Genomic DNA, 20,312 nt, shown 5'->3' with positions numbered 1-20,312 from the left:
TCAGAACTAGCGAGGGAACTTCATGCCCTGACATTTAGAGCACAGAGAGGACAAGAGGTCCACCCCAGTGTTTGTACCACATCTTCCCCTTGGCTAAGCTGTGACAGCTTAAAGCTCTCTGTTCTAGTTTTACAAAACCCAGATGGTCATAGAGTCACAACACAGATGAATTCTGGCCCCCATTTCAATCACTCCTAAAGCTCTATTTCTTGTAAATCCCATGATGCTCTTGGAACCTGTTGCAGGGACAGCAAAGACAATGAAGCCAGAAGACGTTGAGATGATGGGAGACCAAGTTTCTGAGGAGGAATTGATGCCTGAGGACAAAGCCTTTGGTCAGTTTTTGTATGTTTTTATAGTTTTATGGTGGCAGTGTTAGTCCCTAAGGACCATTATTCACCTGAACAATTTACTTCCAATGTATCACTGTTCTCCATCATTCAAAGTCAATAAAACTGGATTTATGACCAAAGTCAAAATCAAAACCATATTGACTTCAGAACATCAAGAAAACAGTATTTAAAAATGTCTACTCAAAAGTTAGCTATCTCTTCAGCCTCCTAGGCTAAGTAGGTAAGAGTGCTTGTCACCCACACATTCACCCAGAAGACCTGGGTTCAGTTTCTATGTCTGAGAGAAAGGGGAACGGGTGGGCAGAGAGAAGGGGATGGCTGGGCAGTGACAATCTTAACACTGAAACAGAATTCAAAGTTTTGATCATGTCTCTTTGGTTCTTTTCCATTCTAACTGACTTAGATGATGGAACAAACTACAGAACTGTAATAAAGGAAAAGTTTTATATTACGTGGGATAAAAGCTGTTATTTTGGCCAATCTGCAATTTTAAATCATGGAATTACTCATAGAGACCAAAAGCTGTTGGCGCGTGTGTTTGAGGATGTCGAAACTTGCAGGTACACACAAACAGTAATCCTTCAGGGAGCTGCTGGAGTTGGGAAGACAACATTGTTGAGAAAGGCAATATTAGAATGGGCAGATGGCAATATCTGCCAGCAATATACCTATGTTTTTTATCTCAGTGGAAAAGAAGTTAGCCAATCGAAGGAGAAAAGCTTTGCTGAGTTAATATCCAAGGACTTGCCTAGCTCTGAAGGCCACATTAAACAGATTCTGTCTGAGCCCAGAAATATCCTTTTTATGATTGATAGTTTTGATGAGCTGGACTTCTCCTTTGAAGAGCCAGAGTTTGCACTATGTACAGATTGGACCCAGAAGCACCCAGTGTCCTTTCTCATTAGCAGTTTGCTGAGGAAAGTGATGCTTCCTGAATCATTCTTAGTAGTAACAACAAGATCCACAGCTTGGAAGAGACTGGTGCCTTTGTTGCATAACCCTCGTTGTGTAAAGCTGTCAGGATTGTCTAAGAATGCAAGAATGGATTACATTTACTGTTTGCTCAAAGATAAGACATGGGCTATGGATGCAATCTACTCAATAAGAAAAAATGAGAGGCTTTTCAACATGTGCCATGTTTACCAAGTATGCCAGGTGGTCTGTACTTGTCTAAAGGAGCAAGAGGAGAAAGGTGGTAATGTTGCAGAGACCTGCCAGACCACCACAGCTCTGTTTACAAGCTATATCTGCAGCTTATTTTCACAGGTAGATGAGAGCTGTACTCTGCCCAATGAAACGCTACTGAGGAGCCTGTGCCAGGCAGCTGCTGAAGGCATTTGGACTATGAAATATATACTCTACAAGAAAAATCTCAGAAAGCATGAGTTAACCAGAGATGACATCTCAGTTTTCCTGAATGTAAATGTGCTTCAGGAGGACACAGAGTATAAAAACTGCTATGCGTTCACTCACCTCCATGTTCAGGAGTTTTTTGCAGCTTTGTTCTACTTGTTAAGAGAGAATCCAAAGAACTATCCCATCAAACCTTTTGAAGACTTGAATCGGTTGCTTGATAGCAATAGTTTTCAGGACCCTCATTTGGAACAGATGAAATGCTTTTTGTTTGGTCTACTGAATAAAGACAGAGTACGACAACTGGAGGAAACTTTCAACTTTACAATATCTATGAACATCAAAGGGGAGTTACTTATGTGTTTGGAAGCATTAGAAAAAAATGAGTTCAGTCCATCACAGCTGATACTTCCAGACTTGCTCCACTGTCTATACGAGACTCAAGATAGAGGGTTCATAACTCAGGCACTTAGCTATTTCCCAAAGATTGCTGTGAAGGTTGAGGAAGAAACTCAGTTACTTGTATATTCATTCTGCCTTCAGCATTGCTACTCTCTGAAAACTATTAAACTGACTACAGTGGCAGAGTTAAAAAATCGGTTGGACTTAAACCCCATAGCTGAAACATGGTAAGTGTTCAGTTTACTACCAGGGAAGGAAGTAGATTAGAGAAGGAAATGTTGCTTAACTAAAGTAATTATTTTAAGAAAAATCCATCTAGAAATATCTTGCTGAGGCTAATATACATAGGTAATCTGTCCTATATACCCCTAAACTCTATTTAATGATTTACCCTATCCCTTTTATCAAGTTGGCTTTTCTGATTCTCCCTATGTAAACCTGTGAGGAAGACCTGAATTGTGGAATTTCTATATCTTAAAATTAAGGGCTTATTCTGTTTCATAGTTATATAGTGAGCAAGATGCTTAACATGTTAGCTGGTTTAATTCTGATGCCAGCAGAATTGTGAACTCTTACATAGATTCCAAAACTGTGATATAGAGGTTTTTTCTAGAAAATAAGTAGATAACTATTGATCCAAACATATGTTGAACAATAGCTATTATGCATTGACTGTTGCTCATGCCAATCATTTGATCTCCCACTGGTCCTATGGGGTAAATGCTTCTTTTTCAATTTTACTTATGAAAAAGCTGACTTGTATGACGGTCATAGGCATGACTGAGGTCACCATTAGATTATATATAAGTCCTTGGCTTCCAACTTTTCTGTTGGAAAAACTGTTCTGTTGTCATAATTGGAAAAGAATCCCTCCGTTAAGAGAACATATTTCATCCCTTTATCTCAGTATGGCTTATTATGTGTCTAAGATTTGTATATAGGAACCTCTTGACTATTTTTCACAAATTAAAACCTTAAGTCATAAGCCCCTACTCTGTAGCATTATTCACTACCCTCTCCTTTCCCAAAGTTGGGACTTAAAATTTTCACCATCTTAAAACATGCTAGATAATACCATTAAGTGGCATACCAGCCTCATGCATTTCAATTTCATTACAATACAGAGGGATGAGGAGATAGTTCAGTTGGCAAAGCTTTAAGACTTTAAATGCATTAAAACATTTAAATACCTAAACTCACATTTAAACACACACACACACACACACACACACACACACACTCCTTTGTAGAGTGACATGCATGTGTAATCACAGTGCTGGGAGAGGGAGAGTCAGTCAGATCCCTGGAATTCACTAGCCAGCCAGCGTAACTTATTTGGCAATTTCCAGGCCAGTCAGAAAGCCTGTCTCAAAGTACCACACATGAGGGACCAACACCTGAGGTTGCTGTCTGACCTCCACATATGAGTGCATACACACACAGAGACATACGCCTTGAGGAAAACAGACACATAAGGTTGGATGTGGTTGATCACACCTTTAATCTCAGCACTCCAGAGGCAGAGGCAGATCTGTTCATTTGAGGTCAGATTGGTCTATGTAGCAAGTTCTAGACTTGACAGGGATATACAGGGAAACCCTGTCTCAAAAGAACAAAAAATAAAAAATAAACATACACACAGATATGTGGATCAGATTTCATCCTGTGGTTCTCCCTCAAAAATGAAGTATCTGTAGTTTTTATTACATATATGTTGAGGAAATAGATGACAATTTGGGGTGGCCAAGAGAAGATGCCTGGTGGACTATCCATAGCAAAAATGCACCTATGTTCTTTCATATCCAATAGCATCTTCCAAGTCAAAGGTGGTTGGTCTTTCCTTTTTCCAATTACACAGCCAAGAGGAAGCTGTTGTTCAAACCATAAAATACTGGCAAGATCTGTTTTCTGTGCTTCATAAAAATGAATACCTGAGAGAAATGGATCTGAACGAAAGCAGACTTAATAAATCATTGATGAAGATCTTAAATGAAGAATTATGTCACCCAAGGTGTAAACTACAAAAACTACTGTAAGTCTTACATGGGGAATTGTTTTGTGTGTGCAGTTTTTCTAGATGGGATTTCCTCCTTGGTAGCCCTTGGCTGTCCTGGAACTCGATCTGTAGACCAGGCTAGCCTCCAACTCAGAAATCCTCCCTGGTCTGTCTCTGAGTGCTGGGATTAAAGGCATGAGCCAACACCTCAGGGTACCTGGGAAATTTTAATGGAGTATTTTTTGTTTGTTTTTTTTATTTGTTTTGGTTTTTCTTTGCTCTGCCTTTCACCCTTATTTGTTAGGGGAAATCAGTAGTAAGTAGAAGCAGTTATCTAACATGCAAAGACTTTCTGGTCAATGAGGGACAATGTTGGTCCTATAACACCCTGTTGCCCAGTGACCCAGATCCATGTTCGTAAGTGTAAAGAGTCTTTCATGTTTGCACAAGGCCAATGTCACAAAATGGTATAAAATAAAGTCTTTTTACATTAAGTGATGTGTGGCTGTACATACCATCCCTGTGCAAAACATTCTAAGGACATGAAAACTGAAATGCCTAAAGATACGGATGCATGATTTCATTTGTTCTGAGAAAGATGGCAATTGTTGTAGAAGGTGTTGGCATGTGGTTTTGAGATTCCATTAGGAATTTTCAAGATGAAGCATGACATAGAACTAACACCTTAAATTTAGGTCACAAAAGTACTTACAAAGACATGACACAGAATTTTTATATTTTCTTTTGAATGGTTTATATTTGATAAAATCAATTATTAAATGTGACAAGTTTAATGGGAATCATAAACATCTTTATAGCCAACACTCAAAATAAGGTAGAGCATTCCAATGACAACTCTCCATCTACACCTTCCTGTTCAGTTCTCCCATGTCTCTAGTCCTAGGCAGTCATTTTCTAATCTAGCTAGTGTTTCACTATAGAAACCATTTAACACACTATGTATTTGTCTGTTTTCAATAAAATGTTATAAAACTTTATTGTGTGTTTGACTAGTTTGTTTACATTGCTGATAGGCACTGTCGTTACCTTGTGTGACTGTTGGAATTTTTAGTTCATTGTCTTGTTAATAAAACTCCCTTGTGGATTCTCCCCCCCCCCATTTTTAGTTCATTGTCTTGTTAATAAAACTCCCTTGTGCCCCCCCAATTTTTAGTTATTGGGAATGAGGCTGCTGTGAATATTGTTTAGCTGTTTGTGAGATTTTTAACGTCTTTGGTTAAAATGTGAGTTGGCTGGTCCATAGATGTGTCTGCTAAGAATATGCTAAACAGTTTTACAGCACAATTATGCCCACAGTATGTGAATGTTCCACCTGCTCCTCACCTGCACCCATCTTTACTCTTGTCAGTACTAAAAATCTTAATTTGATTCCAGATTCTCTCCACTTAAAATATGCATATTTGCATATCACTTGCTGTTGGCTCCCCTGGGGACTGGAACCATCTGTATGTTCCTCTGTATTTAATGCCTATCATATACTTAATGTCTATTTTCTGGTTAATTGTTTATACTTGGCACCAAACAAATTCTATATCCTTGTTCCTAGAATCAGTAAAATAGATGTTGCATTGGAAACTAACTTCCTGCCAAATATTTTTCCTTAAAAATCTCATTGTTGTGAGTGAGCTCTTACCTCAGATTTTAAGCATTACTTAAACCTGTAGATGAGGAGAGGCCACCAGATGTGTAAGTTCTTTTCACTCATCTCTAAGCTTCTCCCTCACATTGTCTTTCCCCAAATGTCACCAGTGCAAATTTTAATAACCAATATTAATAACCAAGGCTACCTTTTGGCTAATGGCTTCTTTTAAAACAAGAGTCCCCTGCAAGGGATGACACCATGGTGACTGTTCTCAGTCTTAGGCTCCTTAATGTTTAAGTCCCTTTTCCCCTGGAAAAAATTACTTCCAACGTATATTTACATAGTGACTTAGGGGAATGTTTATCTCTGTAAATGTAAATGTAAATAAAAGTCTTTCTTGTGGGTTCTTGGGGATAGAAGGAATGGAGGAAGAATGCTGGGTAATGAGCTGAAAAGGAGGGAAATGGTCTGGGGGTGGCTAGTAGTTAGGGTACAGTATGAACAGATTGAATTCAGGGCCAGACCAGGCACTGCAGGAGAATCAAATATTTCAAATACAAATGCAGTTAGAAGGAAGTAAAGAAAAGTTGGAAGATGACCTTTGTATTTGCTCTCTATACTACTTCTGTATACTCACTGAAGCCCACAGGATCACATCACTGTCTGCAACAGTATATGTTCATAATGACATACATCTGATAGTTGATTTTAAATGTGCATTCAGTTTTGATTATGGAAAGGATTTAAGCATTATTCATGTTGTCATTGGAGTATTGGTGGTGACCTTGATAACTGTGGTAGTCATTCCTAAAAGTTCATGAGGCTTCTCTCTACCTTTCCTGATGTTGCCATCCTGTAAGGTTAAAATAATGAGAACACCACCAGTCAGGTAACAGACCCAAACATATGTTGTTTTTCTCAATAGTTCTCTGAATCTGTGTTTTGGCACCTTACCTGCAGTTTGAGAAACTCAGATTCAGATTAAGAGATGACAGTAAGAGTCGGAAGGGCATGATAAAACTGTGGGTGAAGATAATTGTATAACTACTCTGTATATCTTTCTTCTGAAGGTTAGGATCTGTCTGCTTCTTAGATAGCTGTCATGATTTTAGCTTTGTGGGTAAGTGCCTTACCCTGACACATCTCGACCTGAAAGATGCCATCTTAGAAGACAATGGCTTGAAAAGCTTATGCAGTGCCTTGGAATCCAAACAATGTAAATTACTGGTGCTGAGGTAAGCTTGAACTTTCATTATAACTTTTGCCTGCCCACAGACAAAAGGTGAAGTCTGAACTTGGTGTTCATAGTGCTGTATAGTTAATGTAAGCCTACTTTTCCTAGTTTATTTTTCCCCATAAATACTTTTCATTGTATAATTCTGTCTCCCAAATGAAGGGAGGGGACAGGCCAAGAATTGATGAATATTTAACATTTTTCTTTCTTCAGGTCTGGGATATATTGTCTTTGATTAGTGGCAGTAGGAAACAGTGTTAGAGAAAGCTCTGTTGTACTTGATTTTTGACAATGAATCCCTACCGTTTTCAACTGTGGCTCAGAACCAAGCCTAGAAGGCTGAGAAAGAACAGTGTAGCAACTGTCAACTGTCAAGGTGTGCTCTCACTGTCATGTACTGTCCCTCTTATTCGTGGCCCTCAGTTGCTTTATAGGAATAGGAGAGCCTTAGGCATTATACCTGGTCTGTACATTGGATGACAGCTTTTAAGAAAACTCTTATCTAGTGAAAGTCAGTTACATTAGTTTATCACACACAAAATCAGAAAAATAGCTTCTTAAAACTTCTTATAACCCCTGGACAATCTGTAAGTCAAAATTGAACCTTATTGCATGAAGGGCTAAGGTAAGTTGCTTCCCACAAATAGTCTTAAAATCCAGGTACTATAGAAGTAGCAAAGCTTTGGAGTAAGACCTTCTTTTTAAAATAAGAAAGTGAATTCTGTGGCCACTGGGGATTTTCTTTTAGTATTAGCCAGGTTTTAAAAGCTGAAATTCACTTAATGAAGCACATCTCAGGAGTTGATGGTCAATTATTGAACATGGGTTGCAGACAGTTATGAGTGGGTCAGGTTGAGATAGACACAACCAGCAAGCAAGTAGATTTAGGATTAAACCTGTATTATCTGGACATCAAGATGCATGCCACTGGTTCTTGTGTCTTAAAATGAAATATCAACAGCAAAAAAAAACAAAACAAAAAAACAAAAATCAAAACCCTAGTGTTATTTGGTAGGAAAGATGTTCTTACAGTGCTCACTGTAAATCTAAAACAAAAGCTTTGACACTAGAAGCAGCAGGACTTGGTAAGACCCCCCCCTTTCTGTTGAGATTTGAATGTCTTCTTTTTTTTAAAATGCAGTGTTGAGTTTATTTTATTTATTTTTTTAAGATTTATTTATTATGTATAGTGTTCTGTCTGTATGTATGCTTACAGACCAGAAGAGGGCACAAGATCTCATTATAGATGGTTATGAGCCACCATGTGGTTGCTGGAAATTGAACTCAGGACCTCTGGAAGAACAGTCAGTGCTGCTAACCTCTGAGCCATCTCTCCAGCCCCCACGATTTGAATGTCTTCTATTGATGATGCTCAATGTAGAACTAGGTAGTAAGCTTTCAAGTAGGAAACTTTGTGATATGACTTAGAACAGTCACTGCTGGCCCTACTGTCAGAAGTTTTCAGAGTTTGCAATAAGATAGCAGTACTTTATGCAAGTGCAATTGTTCTCCAAATGCAGGTGGACATATGGGTATTACAATCACTAGTTTGTAGGCCTCCTCTAAATAGTTCATATAGGATGGCATCCAACTTCCTATTTTCTTTGGATCTCATTAGATTTGGACAGTATGAATGTCCCTTTCATCTGGTTTGTGCATAGATCATGCTGAGAGGAACTCTTTAGAATTGCATTTTGCTATTTTACTCTGGTTTTGTGATGTGAGTCATTAAAGTGTTGAAAAGCAGTACTTTCCAGTCAATTCTGCTAACTAGGTTCCCTTACTGTAAGAATTTTGCAAATTTAGAGATAAAATATCCTAGAAAAGTTTAAATTGTGGAGGGATATTTCAGATCTTGTACCTGGGCATACTGAAAAGGCACACATTATCAATAATTTTCATGGGAATGTTTCAACATAATTTTACTACAAACCCTGACTTTTGATGAAGGAAACCCAGTGACCAGTTAACAGGTACTACTTGAAGGCTAGGGATGCAGGCCCTTCTTTTAAAAAAATGTAACAACAAAATAAAGGACATGCCTGGAATGCTCTGTCACCCGACACTTACACATGCCTGGGCACACAGCCTTATCTCTGCACAGACCTCTGTGCAGGTATTTAGAGGGACCCCACACATGCACCTTCTATTTCAGAAGCAGTTTTATTTCTGATTGCTTCTTATTCTCATTCTATTTTATAATGCAGTGGTGAGGATAGAACCCATGACTTTGTGCATGCTATACAAGCACTCTGCCAACTGAGCAGTGTCCCTTGTATTCATTCTTAAAAACTAAGTCCTATTCTAACTCTGGAGGTTCACTGAGATGTATAGACCTTGGATCTAACTAACCTCACTGGGTGATATTTCTTTTTATATACAAGTTCTTTTACAGTAAAGTTTTTTATTATTAAGGCCAAATTATTTTCTTTAGAAAATGTGGGTTGACTGGTAAATAAAAACCCATGGGAGACACAGCTCTGGCTCCTGACTTGTGGTTGACCTTTGCTCTACAAATCCATGCACAACATTAAAACACAGCAATCATACTTTTGTCTTCTGAGTTGTAGATGGAGGGAACTCCTCTCTCCTCTTGATGAAAAAAAAACCATTTAGTAGATTTAGAACTATTTTCATATTTTTTAAGGTCCTAAGGGATGAGAAAGATCATTCCTCTTCATCTCACTTAACACTCTATCAGGGCCATGTGCTTTAGCTATTAAATATTTTGTTTTATGTAGGAAAGCTGACTTTTCAGCCAAGATCTCTAAAAGTTTACTCAGCCAGAGGCTGGCAGTTTCCCACAAAGGCTGTGATTCTCCAAAATGTGTCGTTTTCCTTTCTCTGTATTGCTTTTCAGGTTGGAATCCTGTGACCTGAGTGTAACCCATTGTTTAAAACTATCAGAGGCCCTCTACAGGAATAGGAGCCTGGTATTTCTCAATCTGTCTACCAATAATCTGACAGATGTTGGGGGGAAGTTGCTGTGTAAGATCATTGAAAACCCCAACTGTCACCTAGAGAGACTGTCGTGAGTCAGTTTGCTTATAATTTATGAACTGGATTGGAATATGTGGGGTAACATTAGCTGGCATGTTTATCAATTCTGAATGATGTTCAGAGTTCTTCCTGTGCTCACTCTTTTTCTGTTTTTTCCTTATAATACCACTAAGCTATATGACCAGATGTCCCTTTTCCATGTTTCTGTCTCTGTACTTCCCTCCCATCCCCCTCATGCACACAAGCGCCCTCTGTCTCTTTGCCTGCCTGTCTGGGCCTCTGTCTCTGTCCCTTCTCTCTTTCCCACCCCCTTTCTCCCCTACTCCCTCTCTTTGTGTGTGTACCTGTGTGTGTTACATGGGGAGGCATTTCAATACTTGTGTTTGCACAGGTACTATGTATATATTCATGTCTGTGTATGTGGAGGCCAATACCTAAGAGGTCACCCCTGGGTATTGTTCCTCGGAGTCATCCACCTTTTTTTTTTTTTTTTTTTTTTTTCAGACACTCTTTCATTGCCCTGGAACTCACTGAATAGGCTAGGCTGGCTGGCTAGCCAGCATAGGCTCCAGGATCTCCCTATCTCCAACCTCCCAGAACTGCGTTTAGAGCCACATTCAGCTTTTTACGTGGTGCTGGTGATCAAACTGGAGATCCTCATGCTTGTGTGGCAAGGACTTACTGAGTTTATTTCTTGAGCTTGGGGGGTGGGGTGGGGAGACTCGGTTTTTAAAATAACTTTCCTATTTTTAATTTTCAAATTCTTCTAGACTTCTCCAGTTTTGTTTCATTCTCTCCTGTAACTAACTACAATGGAATTCACAATTTAAATGTCTGCTGGGGTTGACTCTATAGAAAAAGTGACTGGTATAAGTATCAGATGATTTCCTCATGAAGTAAGGCAAGATGATTGAAAACTGAATTGGTCTTTTTTCATCTGTTTCTCCTTCAGCTTAGCAAACTGTGGCCTCACAAAAGCTGTGTGTGAGGTTCTTTCCTTGGCTCTCGCCAAAAACAAGAGTCTGACACATTTATGCTTGGCAGACAACTTCTTGGAAGATAAGGGGATAGAGATACTCAGCTATGCCTTGAGATCTCCACATTGTACTCTCCAAAGCCTTGTGTGAGTGTCTATGTCACCTTCCCAATACAATGTGGTTTAGAATGAATGCATATACATATGTTTGCATATGCATATACATACACACTATTAAAATAAAATCTTTAGAAACGTAACTTTTAAATGACTTTGAGCACGTGTGTAGGTATTTAGGGCTCTTCATATTCTAGGAATTGAGGGTCCAGTTTCTTCTGGATGTTTTCTATTATAAATGTCATACCTGATTATTATCATACATACTTTATATACTAAATATAATTTTCCTAGCTTGTTGCTTTATTTATAACTTCTTTTATGGTAATCTACAGATTATTAAATTTTGAAATAGTTTTTTTTTTTAAGATATGCTCTTGAGTCGCTTGGGCTAGTGTTGAACTTGCTATGTAGTCTAGACTAGTATTGAATCTGGCAATTCTCCTGCTTCGGCCTCCCAAGTGCTGGGATTACAGGCATGTACTACATTAACCCAGCATAGATTCATAAATTATTTTGCAAGTCATTCTGCCTTGTGAATCCTAAGATTTTCTTTATCATAACTAGAAATGCCTTTTTTGAAATGTAATTTTACCATCTCATAATTCTGTGACTTTTTAACACATGTCAAAGTATCCTGAAATTAACATTTAATTTTATTGTATGGGTTATACTTCTTTTCCCCATATGTAATGCATGTTATATCAAAAATTATTAATGATACAACACATCTTTTTACTGATTAAAAATGTCACTAGTAAATACCAAGAAAGAATATTTAGCTTGCTCCTATAGTACTCCTCATGCCTGCCTGTCTAGTCCATGTAGCTACTTCTGCAAGAGGTCCTGTATAAATTTTAGGAAAACAATGAGATTGCCATTTCATTTATAGTATGAAAAGCTGAGACAGGTGTGGTTCACACATGCAATCCTAGAACTAGGGAAACTGAGTAAGATGATTGAGTTGCACTGCAGTGAGAAGGACAGCCTGTGCTGCAGAGTTGAGACCCTGTTTCCAAAAACTAGGAACAGACATTGGAATTGGCTCTGAAGAACATGAGTCCAATTTACAACAGTTTGATATAGACCTAAGTGACTCACATGGGACAGGTTGGCAATAGTGGTCTGATCTGAGAAGAGTGTTCAGCAGATATGAGACCATCCCTGGGTGGTAGAGACTGACTCTGTGTTTCCTCATACTGTGCTTCCCTGTAGGTTGAGGTGTTGCTATTTCTCTCAGGTTGGTGGTGAGTTTCTCTCCACTGCTCTTCTGGACAACAAGAGTTTGATACATCTGGATCTGGGATCAAACAGTCTTCAGGACAGTGGGCTAAGGTTTCTGTGTCATGTCCTTCAGCAGTCAACCTGCACTCTCCAGGAACTCGAGTAGGTTCTCTGTAACTATATTGTCCTGCACTTGGAAGTGGGAGCTATCTTTGGGTGACAGGGGAGAGATGAATGGGAGAACTTGGTGAGATATGTGTCAGATAAAGAGGATAGACCTGACTTTTCTCTTATTCTGTTGGAGCCACACTAAAGAAGCCTGTTTGGTTGGAACCAAAATGGAAAGCCATAGTTATCCATGGCCCCATGATCCACTTCCCTTGGGTAAAGGGTCCAGAGGCATCAGACTGAGCAGGAGTTGTTTTGATTTTGCCCTAGCAAATCTGTTGGCTATATCCACAAAGCTGAATTTCTACTAGCTTTCCTTTCCAGTTTGTTTTTCAAATGGTATTTAATTTTTTAAATTACCATGTTATTGTTTTATATGTATGGATGTTTTGCCTGCATAAAAGTGTGTGCTTGGTGCTCACAAAAGCCAGAAGATGACTCAGAACCCCCGGGACTGGAGACAGACAGTTGTGAGCCTGCATGCCACTGCTGGTAATTGAATCAAGCCCTCTAGAAAAGCAGCTTGTGCTCTTAACCACTAAGCCATCTTTCCAGCCCTCAGGTTTATATTCAAACTAATTTTCCAGTTAGGTCAGTGTTCAAAGAAGCTGGAAGGGGTGATTTTTTTTTTTATTTTTTGAGATTATAATTTATATTTTTTCTTTTTAATCCTACAATTAACCTTTTAAGGTAAACTTTTAGGGTTCCATACAAAGTAATGGGGTTCTTCTCGATACACATGTGTCATTATACTATTCTCATTTGTTTCCTTGCCTTCATTGACCTCCCTAATGCCTGACCCTTATTCCACTTAGTTTCCTTGCTTCCCCCGGTTAGTCCTTGCCTTCTGCTTCCTATTCCTATATGTCCTGAAATCTCTTAGCTCCCTTTTTATAATGTCCTTTCCAGGTAACTTTTCAGCTAGTTTTTAATTTTAGTTTTTGAGACAGGGTCACTGTGTAGCCAGGCTATCTTAAAAGTAACTGCCTTTTCCTGTCTGTTTCTTGAGCACTTGATACAGGAAGACACCACTTCCTTGTCCTAAAGTCCAGTTTTACAACTAGCCATTTTCATTCCTAAATTCTTTGTGAGCAAATATACACACATATGTGTGGCTTATATACATGTTATGTGATAATGTATAGACAAGAACTGAGGTTTCCTTTCCCTTGGTACTATTCCAGACATCTTTACTTTAAATCATCCCATGGATTACTTCAATGACTTAAGCTTTTAATACTTCCCCATATAATATGAAGTCCAAAGTGGAATAAGACCGGAGTGCAGCATTCCCTACCTACTTCCCCACTGGAACTTTTCATCATTGAGTTCTTAGACATATAAACACAGCATTTATTTTTATTTTATGTGTATGGATGTTTTGCCTACATGTATGTCTGTGTACCACATGTATGCCTGGTATCTATGGAAGACAGGGTGTTTGAGCCCTGTAACTGGAGTTACAGATGGCTATGGGCATCCATGTGGGTGCTAGGAAATGAACCTAGGTCCTCTGGAAGAGCAGACAGTGCTCTCAATCACTGAGCCATCTTTCAGCCATAAGCCCAGCATTTTCTTAAACTATTAACTTAAGCTTCTTGACATACACAGAAGTGTTGTCCTAACTGAACTGTGTAACGAAAATTGTTATAGTTTGAAACTGGAATGTTCCCACAAAAGTTTAGATGTTGAAATCTCAGTCATTTGCCAGACGTGCTCTGGGGAAGTGATAGAAAGAAACATTGCCCACGTGGAGTTTGTTGGAGGAAGCAGGTTACTGTGAAGGCTGTCCTTTTCCCCCTCATTACCGTCCCTGTTTCCTAGGGTAATATTCTCTATGTAATATCATAATTCTTAAGACATAGAACCTGCCATACCCTTCTACCATTATGCTTTGCCTCACCTTGAACATTTTAAGTATCTTATTTCAGGTTTTTGGTAACCCCTCTCAAATGAGTTTACTGTAACTTCTGACAAGCACTCACCCCCACATCCTTCAGGACAGGATATACATGTGGGCTACTTTGAATTCCCATGATCTTTTCTCAACTTGATAATGGTTTATTTAATGGATACAATTTCTAAGCCTAATGCCTTTTTATGACTACAAAAACAGAATTTCTAAGAGACCACTATATCCAAGGCCTTTGCTCTGCTGTCTTCTCTCCTTAATACATAGATTCGTGGTTACCTTCATAGCCTCAGGGAAGCCGTTCAGTTCTCTCAGGTATAAGAATTAGGAATTTTTAAAGAAGAGGACTCTAATGCTGAGGGGACTGAAGGTGGCGCTCTTATCCAATGATGTGAAATGCAGATGGCATAAAACAAAGTCTAATGATGAATTTATTCCATGTGTTATGATATCGCAGTGAAGGCAGTAATTTCCTGGAAGAACCTAGTCCAGTCTTGCTGCTGAATAGCTCTTTCCTCCTCTAATGTATTTCCTGTAGGCTGATGGGCTGTGTTCTCACGAGTGAGGGTTGTCTGGATCTGGCTTCTGTTCTTGTAAAAAACTCACACCTGTGGAACCTAGACCTTGGGAACAACAACCTAATGGATGATGGCCTGCATATTCTGTGTGAAGCTTTAAAAACTCCAAACTGCAGAATTAAGAAGCTAGGGTAAGTTCAGTTTTCCATTATAAAAATAAGGTCTGCTTGGTGGTTGAAGATAAAGGTAATTTTATACGTGGGGAATGAAAAGTAAATGGTGGTCGAAAGTAAATAACTCTGAAAAAATAAGGATCTGGGTTTCAAATAGTTGGGCCTGTAGTTTGTATGCCCTTTGCTATATAATCTTCATTTCACCCATTATGTCTTTCTCAGTACCACAGATAGGTAAATATTAAATATTAATCTGATTTGGGTCCTCCATGCTCTGCCATTGTTCAGATATTCCAATTGTTCTTGAATTACTTTTTCATATTAAATTGAGGACTTTTTCCTGTAGAATGCCAAGATCTCAAGGAGCTTGTTGTCTCTCATCCTTTTCTATATGCTTGTGTTCTTTCAGTCTTAGATTGTTCAATATCTTACTCAACTTTGAGATTTGCTAGTTTGCCTTCATCTCTTTGATCACTGAATCAAATATTATGCTTTATGAGCAGGAAACTGAAACACTAGTCACCTAAATCCCAAACACAAATTATGAAGCTTTGGGGTCTTTAATCAACCTTGGGGGACTAGTGAGCTGGCTTAGTGTATATAGATACCTGATGCCAATGACCTGAGTTCAATCCTCAGAACCCAAGTAGGTAAAACAATTCTTGAAAGTTTTCTCTGACCACAACACATGGTCTGAGCACTGTGGCATGCACACACCTCCCCCTATGTGCACATACACAGTAAAAACATGTTTAAAATATGATTGGCAGTAGTATCCAATCTAGTGTTTTTCTATACACGCTCTTTTCTCAAGCAGGATTTAATGATTTTTTTTTTCCTCTCATCCCTGTTTGTCAGGGACAACTTGCCTATCAGATTTGCTTTTGCTGGTGGATGGATCTGTGGCTGGGTTTTCTATCCTTCTCCATTAGCTGGTGTGATGTTCTACCTCAGTGGAGCACTGCGATGAACACAACTTTGCAGTGAGCTCTGGTACTACTAGAACAAATCTTCCCATCTTTCTCTTCAAGATAATTTTGGCTCTTATTCTCTCTTGGTACTTGCCAAGTTTTTATATTAGAACCAAATCCTTACGTTTTGGGAGCTAAACCAACTTGGCTGAGATTTCTTTTATATATCTTGTATAATTTATTTTCCTAAAAATACATATTTCAGTATCTCTGCTTATAAAAGATTAGGTTCTAATTTCTTGTGCAGTTCTCATTAACTTGTGTTTACATTATACTAATTTAATAAAATTAGTTCAAAAATATTTATCCCTCTTGTTTCTTGAGAAAAAATTTTGTAAGACTACAATTATTCCTTATTTAATAAAAATTTCTGGTGAAACTAACTTAGGTTATTTTGGTTTTATATCTAAATTTAAAAATGTATGTTTGGGTTTTCAGTAGTGAGTCCTTTTGATATATTTTATCCATCTTGCCTAAATGATGTAACTTATTGACAATTTTTAGTATTTTATCTACTAAAATTCTAAGTCTGTATACTGACCTTTTTTATGAATACTGACAATTTGATCTTTTGTTTCACTTTTTTTCAAATAATGTAATATTAATACTTCCTATTTCTTTAATCTTTAGCTCATATATTTTCCATAGGCTTATTTTCCCATTAGTTTTTCAAAATTCTTGAGTGGAGTGCTGCTGATATATTTTGCTTTTCTTTACTGTTACATATATGTAAGGCTACAGTTTTTCCCTCAAATTACTGCATTAGCTTTGTCCTGCACAATTACTATGTACACAGTATGGGGGTTTTGTTTTGAGACAGGATCTCACTATGTAGTCTTGGCTGACCTGGAACTCATTATGACCCACCTGCCATGGCCTCCCTAGTGTTGTGATTATAGGAGCGTACCACCAAGCCTGATAATTTTAAAGCTACTGTTAAGCAATGAATTGCTGGTAGCTCTTAGCAAGTACACCTTAAAACAGAAAGCGCTATGATTCCTGTACCTTGTGTTATAATCAGTGTGATTCTCTTTTCCACATGGAATTTTGCTTTTAGTGTAATCGCATTAGTGTGGTTTCCATATGAGTAGCAACTTTGAAACAGTTTTATATTCTCAGCACCTATATGAGCATGAAATTATTTCTAAGACTGGGTAAACTGGAGGAGAAAGTGAAATTAAAATTAGTTGATTTGGAGAGTATCTTGTGCAGAAGGCTGTGTTTAAGTTATTATGTCAGTTCCTAAATTATTGGCCTGAACAAGTGCTCTTGGTCAGATGGGTGGTTGATTTAATTATGCCTCTTCTGATCTGGAGGCAAGGGAGTGACTTTGAAATGTATGATAAAGAATTATGACTATCCTTACAAAGGTATAATCTCTCTCTCTCTCTCTCTCTCTCTCTCTCTCTTTCTCTCTCTTTCTCTCCCCCTCTCTCGGGTGTAGGGGAGTGGTGTGTGCAAAGAAGGACAACAGGTGTTCCTCTGTTACTACTCTCTACCTTATTTCCTAGAGAGAGTCTCTCAGAGATAGTCTCTCACTGAAACTGGAGCTAGGCCTAGCAACTAGAGAACAGCCCCAGAAATTCTCCTGTCTCTGCCCCTTGTAGTCCTGGAGTTACATGTCTAGTTTTTAAATGTGAGTTCTGGGGATTAGAAATGGGCTCTCCATGCTTGCATAGCACAAATTATTACCCACCATCCTGCTTGGTGGTGTTTTCATTTGTATATTTTATCAACTTGGCATAAGCTAGAGTTATCTGAAAAGAGAAGAGCCTCAGTAGAGAAAATTGTCTCTATCAGATAAGCCTTGTAGGTAAGTTTGTTGGGTATTTTCACATATATATATAATTTAATCATATATTGTATACTTTATATACAATATATACATAACTTATGTAATTACATATTATATAATTTATATATACATAATTTATGTAATCTTTATGTGCATTTGTGTTTTGCTTGCATGTATGCCTGTGTGAGGGCATCAGAACTGGAATTACAGACAGTTGTGAGCTGCCATGTGGGTGCTGGGCATTGAACTCCATGAGACCACTGGAAGAGCAGCTAGTGCTCTTAACCACTGAATCTTATTTTCTTGATTAATGATTGTAGCAGGAGTTCTAATTCATCTTAATTAAAAAAACCCCTGAGTCAGATATTGGGGTAAATGCTTAAAGTTCAAGAGATGCAGAGCAGCCAGCCACTAGAGAATTCTTATGGGTTCCACTGCTCAGACCAAAGAGGCAAGCAATCCTGTCCTCAGTCTGCCTCTTCCGACTACATCCTCAGACTGCCTAGAGGGAATGGATTCCACAAAGGTGTTCTCTGATCTCACATGTACCATTGAACATGTGCCTATACACATGCGTATTCGTGCACAAAAAACCCACACAGACACACACAATTGAATTCATCGGTTTTGTAGCATTATGCTAGCGTAATTCCATGGACTTGTGATTCTAAATGTAATTCATATCAGAAAGGGTATGTTTAACACACAAATCTCTAATTATGTAAGTTTCTGTAATCCTTAGATTTACTCTAGCTATATTCATGTGTCTTTTTAATTTTGAAAATTACTTTTCAAGAGTTCACAGATCTCTTAAGTGCTTGTCCTATGTCATGGAATAAAGTCATTTTTCTTTTCTCTTCCCTATAGATTGGAAAATTGTGGTTTCAGCCCTGGTTGCTGTGAGGATCTCTCAAGTCTTTTTTATAATAGCCAAAATTTGTTACAAATAAACTTAATGAGGAACGCACTCGGTTGTGACACAATTAGGAACCTATGTAGAGTCTTGAGGCTTCCAACATGCAAACTTGAATTTCTAGCGTAAGTCTTAAATTGTTTCTCATATGGCATGTGTCATGTGTTGAGGGATTTTTGAGAGCCATTCTTTTATTGATACCCTCAGAATCAACCAGCTGCATTTTGGTAGATTGGTCTGGAACCAGACCACCTCAATTTGAATTCTGGCTCCACCTCTGTAAAGAATTCTCATCTGTGAAATGGGTCAATTGAAAAGAAAAAAATCTGTCCACAGGGTCATTATGAGGATCTGTTAGACTTGGGGCTGACACAGTGCCCAGTATAATAAACAGGAATGTGTTCCCTAATCTCCTCCCTAGAAAAAGGCTCCAAGGAGCCCTTGATAATTGTAATTTTTCTCTTCTATATGCCACTTCACTTTGCTGCATCTCCTTCCCGTATCTCTCATTTCCATTCCCCATCAATGTTAAATTCCCTAGTTTAGCCAAGAAGGGTTTTTGTTTTGTTTGTTTCCTCTCCTGAAGTTCTAGAAGGTGGAAAACAATGTTCATTTTTTTTCAGGTTGAACAAAAAGGAAATTTGCAATAAGGAACTCAAGAAGTTTCTGAATGATGTAAAAACTAGAAATTCACGACTGAAGATTAGGCCATGCTATTATAAAACAGAAAGTGAGGGCTGGTGGCAGTATTTCTGAAGAACCTTTATGTGCCCTTAAAAATTAAAAAAAAAAGTAACTCCAAGTGGTCTTTAACATGTATAAAATACTGGTCTATATCCAGAGATACTAAATTACATTTCCAGTAGGGATGGGTTACACACTTCTCTGTAAAATGTTTGTGTTTCACACAGGGGTGAAAAAATAAAGCAAAACTAACAAAATGCTGTGTCAAATATTTTTATTGGCTATGGAGCTTAAAATTTTTGGAAAAAGCAGGAAAATGAACTTGATTTTTTACTTTTATTTAAATTAGGAACAAGCCTTTTTTACATGTCAATCCCAGTTCCCTCTCCCTCACCTCCTCCCCACCAACACCTTATCCCATCCCCTTTCTGCTCCCCTGGGAGAGTGAGGCCTTCCACGGGGGATTCTCAAAGTCTGTCACATCATTTGGAACAGGACTTAGGCCCTCCCTCTTGTGTCTAGGCTGAGAGAGTATCTCTCTGTGTGGAATGTGTTCCCAAAGTCCATTCATGTACTAGGGATAAAACTGATCCACTACCACTACCAAGAGGCCCCATAGATTAACAAGACCTCCAAACTGACATCCTTGTTCAGGGGGTCTGGAACAGTCCTATGCTGGTTTCCCAGCTATCAGTGTGGGGTCCATGAGCTCCCCCTTGTTCAAGTCAGCTGTTTCTGTAGGTCTCTCCAGCCTGTTCTTAACTATTTTGCTCATCACTCCTCCCTCTCCACAACTGGACTCCAGGAGTTCAGCTCAGTGCCCAGCTGTGGGTGTCTGCTTCTGCTTCCATCAGCTACTGGATGAAGGCTCTAGGATGGCATATAAGGTAATTATCATTATAAGGGAAGGTTGTTTAAGG

At 38.5% G+C, this 20,312-nt stretch overlaps 1 protein-coding gene across 1 annotated transcript; it reads left to right on the top strand.

Annotated features, from left to right (window-relative positions):
- The first annotated feature begins 259 nt into the window (after positions 1–259).
- Positions 260–19,464, top strand: Nlrp14 (NLR family pyrin domain containing 14). The gene is made up of 10 exons (XM_035441625.1): positions 260–335; positions 757–2,335; positions 3,967–4,140; positions 6,778–6,942; positions 9,802–9,972; positions 10,894–11,064; positions 12,250–12,420; positions 14,877–15,047; positions 18,663–18,833; positions 19,332–19,464. The coding sequence occupies exons 1-10, from the start codon at positions 260–262 to the stop codon at positions 19,462–19,464; spliced, it is 2,982 nt and encodes a 993-aa protein (XP_035297516.1).
- The last annotated feature ends 848 nt before the right edge of the window (positions 19,465–20,312 follow it).

This window comes from Cricetulus griseus, chromosome 3, assembly GCF_003668045.3.
Source record: "Cricetulus griseus strain 17A/GY chromosome 3, alternate assembly CriGri-PICRH-1.0, whole genome shotgun sequence".
Classification (NCBI taxonomy): Eukaryota; Metazoa; Chordata; class Mammalia; order Rodentia; family Cricetidae; genus Cricetulus; species Cricetulus griseus.
Note: the sequence above shows the minus strand (reverse complement) of the source record. Positions and strands in the feature narration are given on the sequence as shown.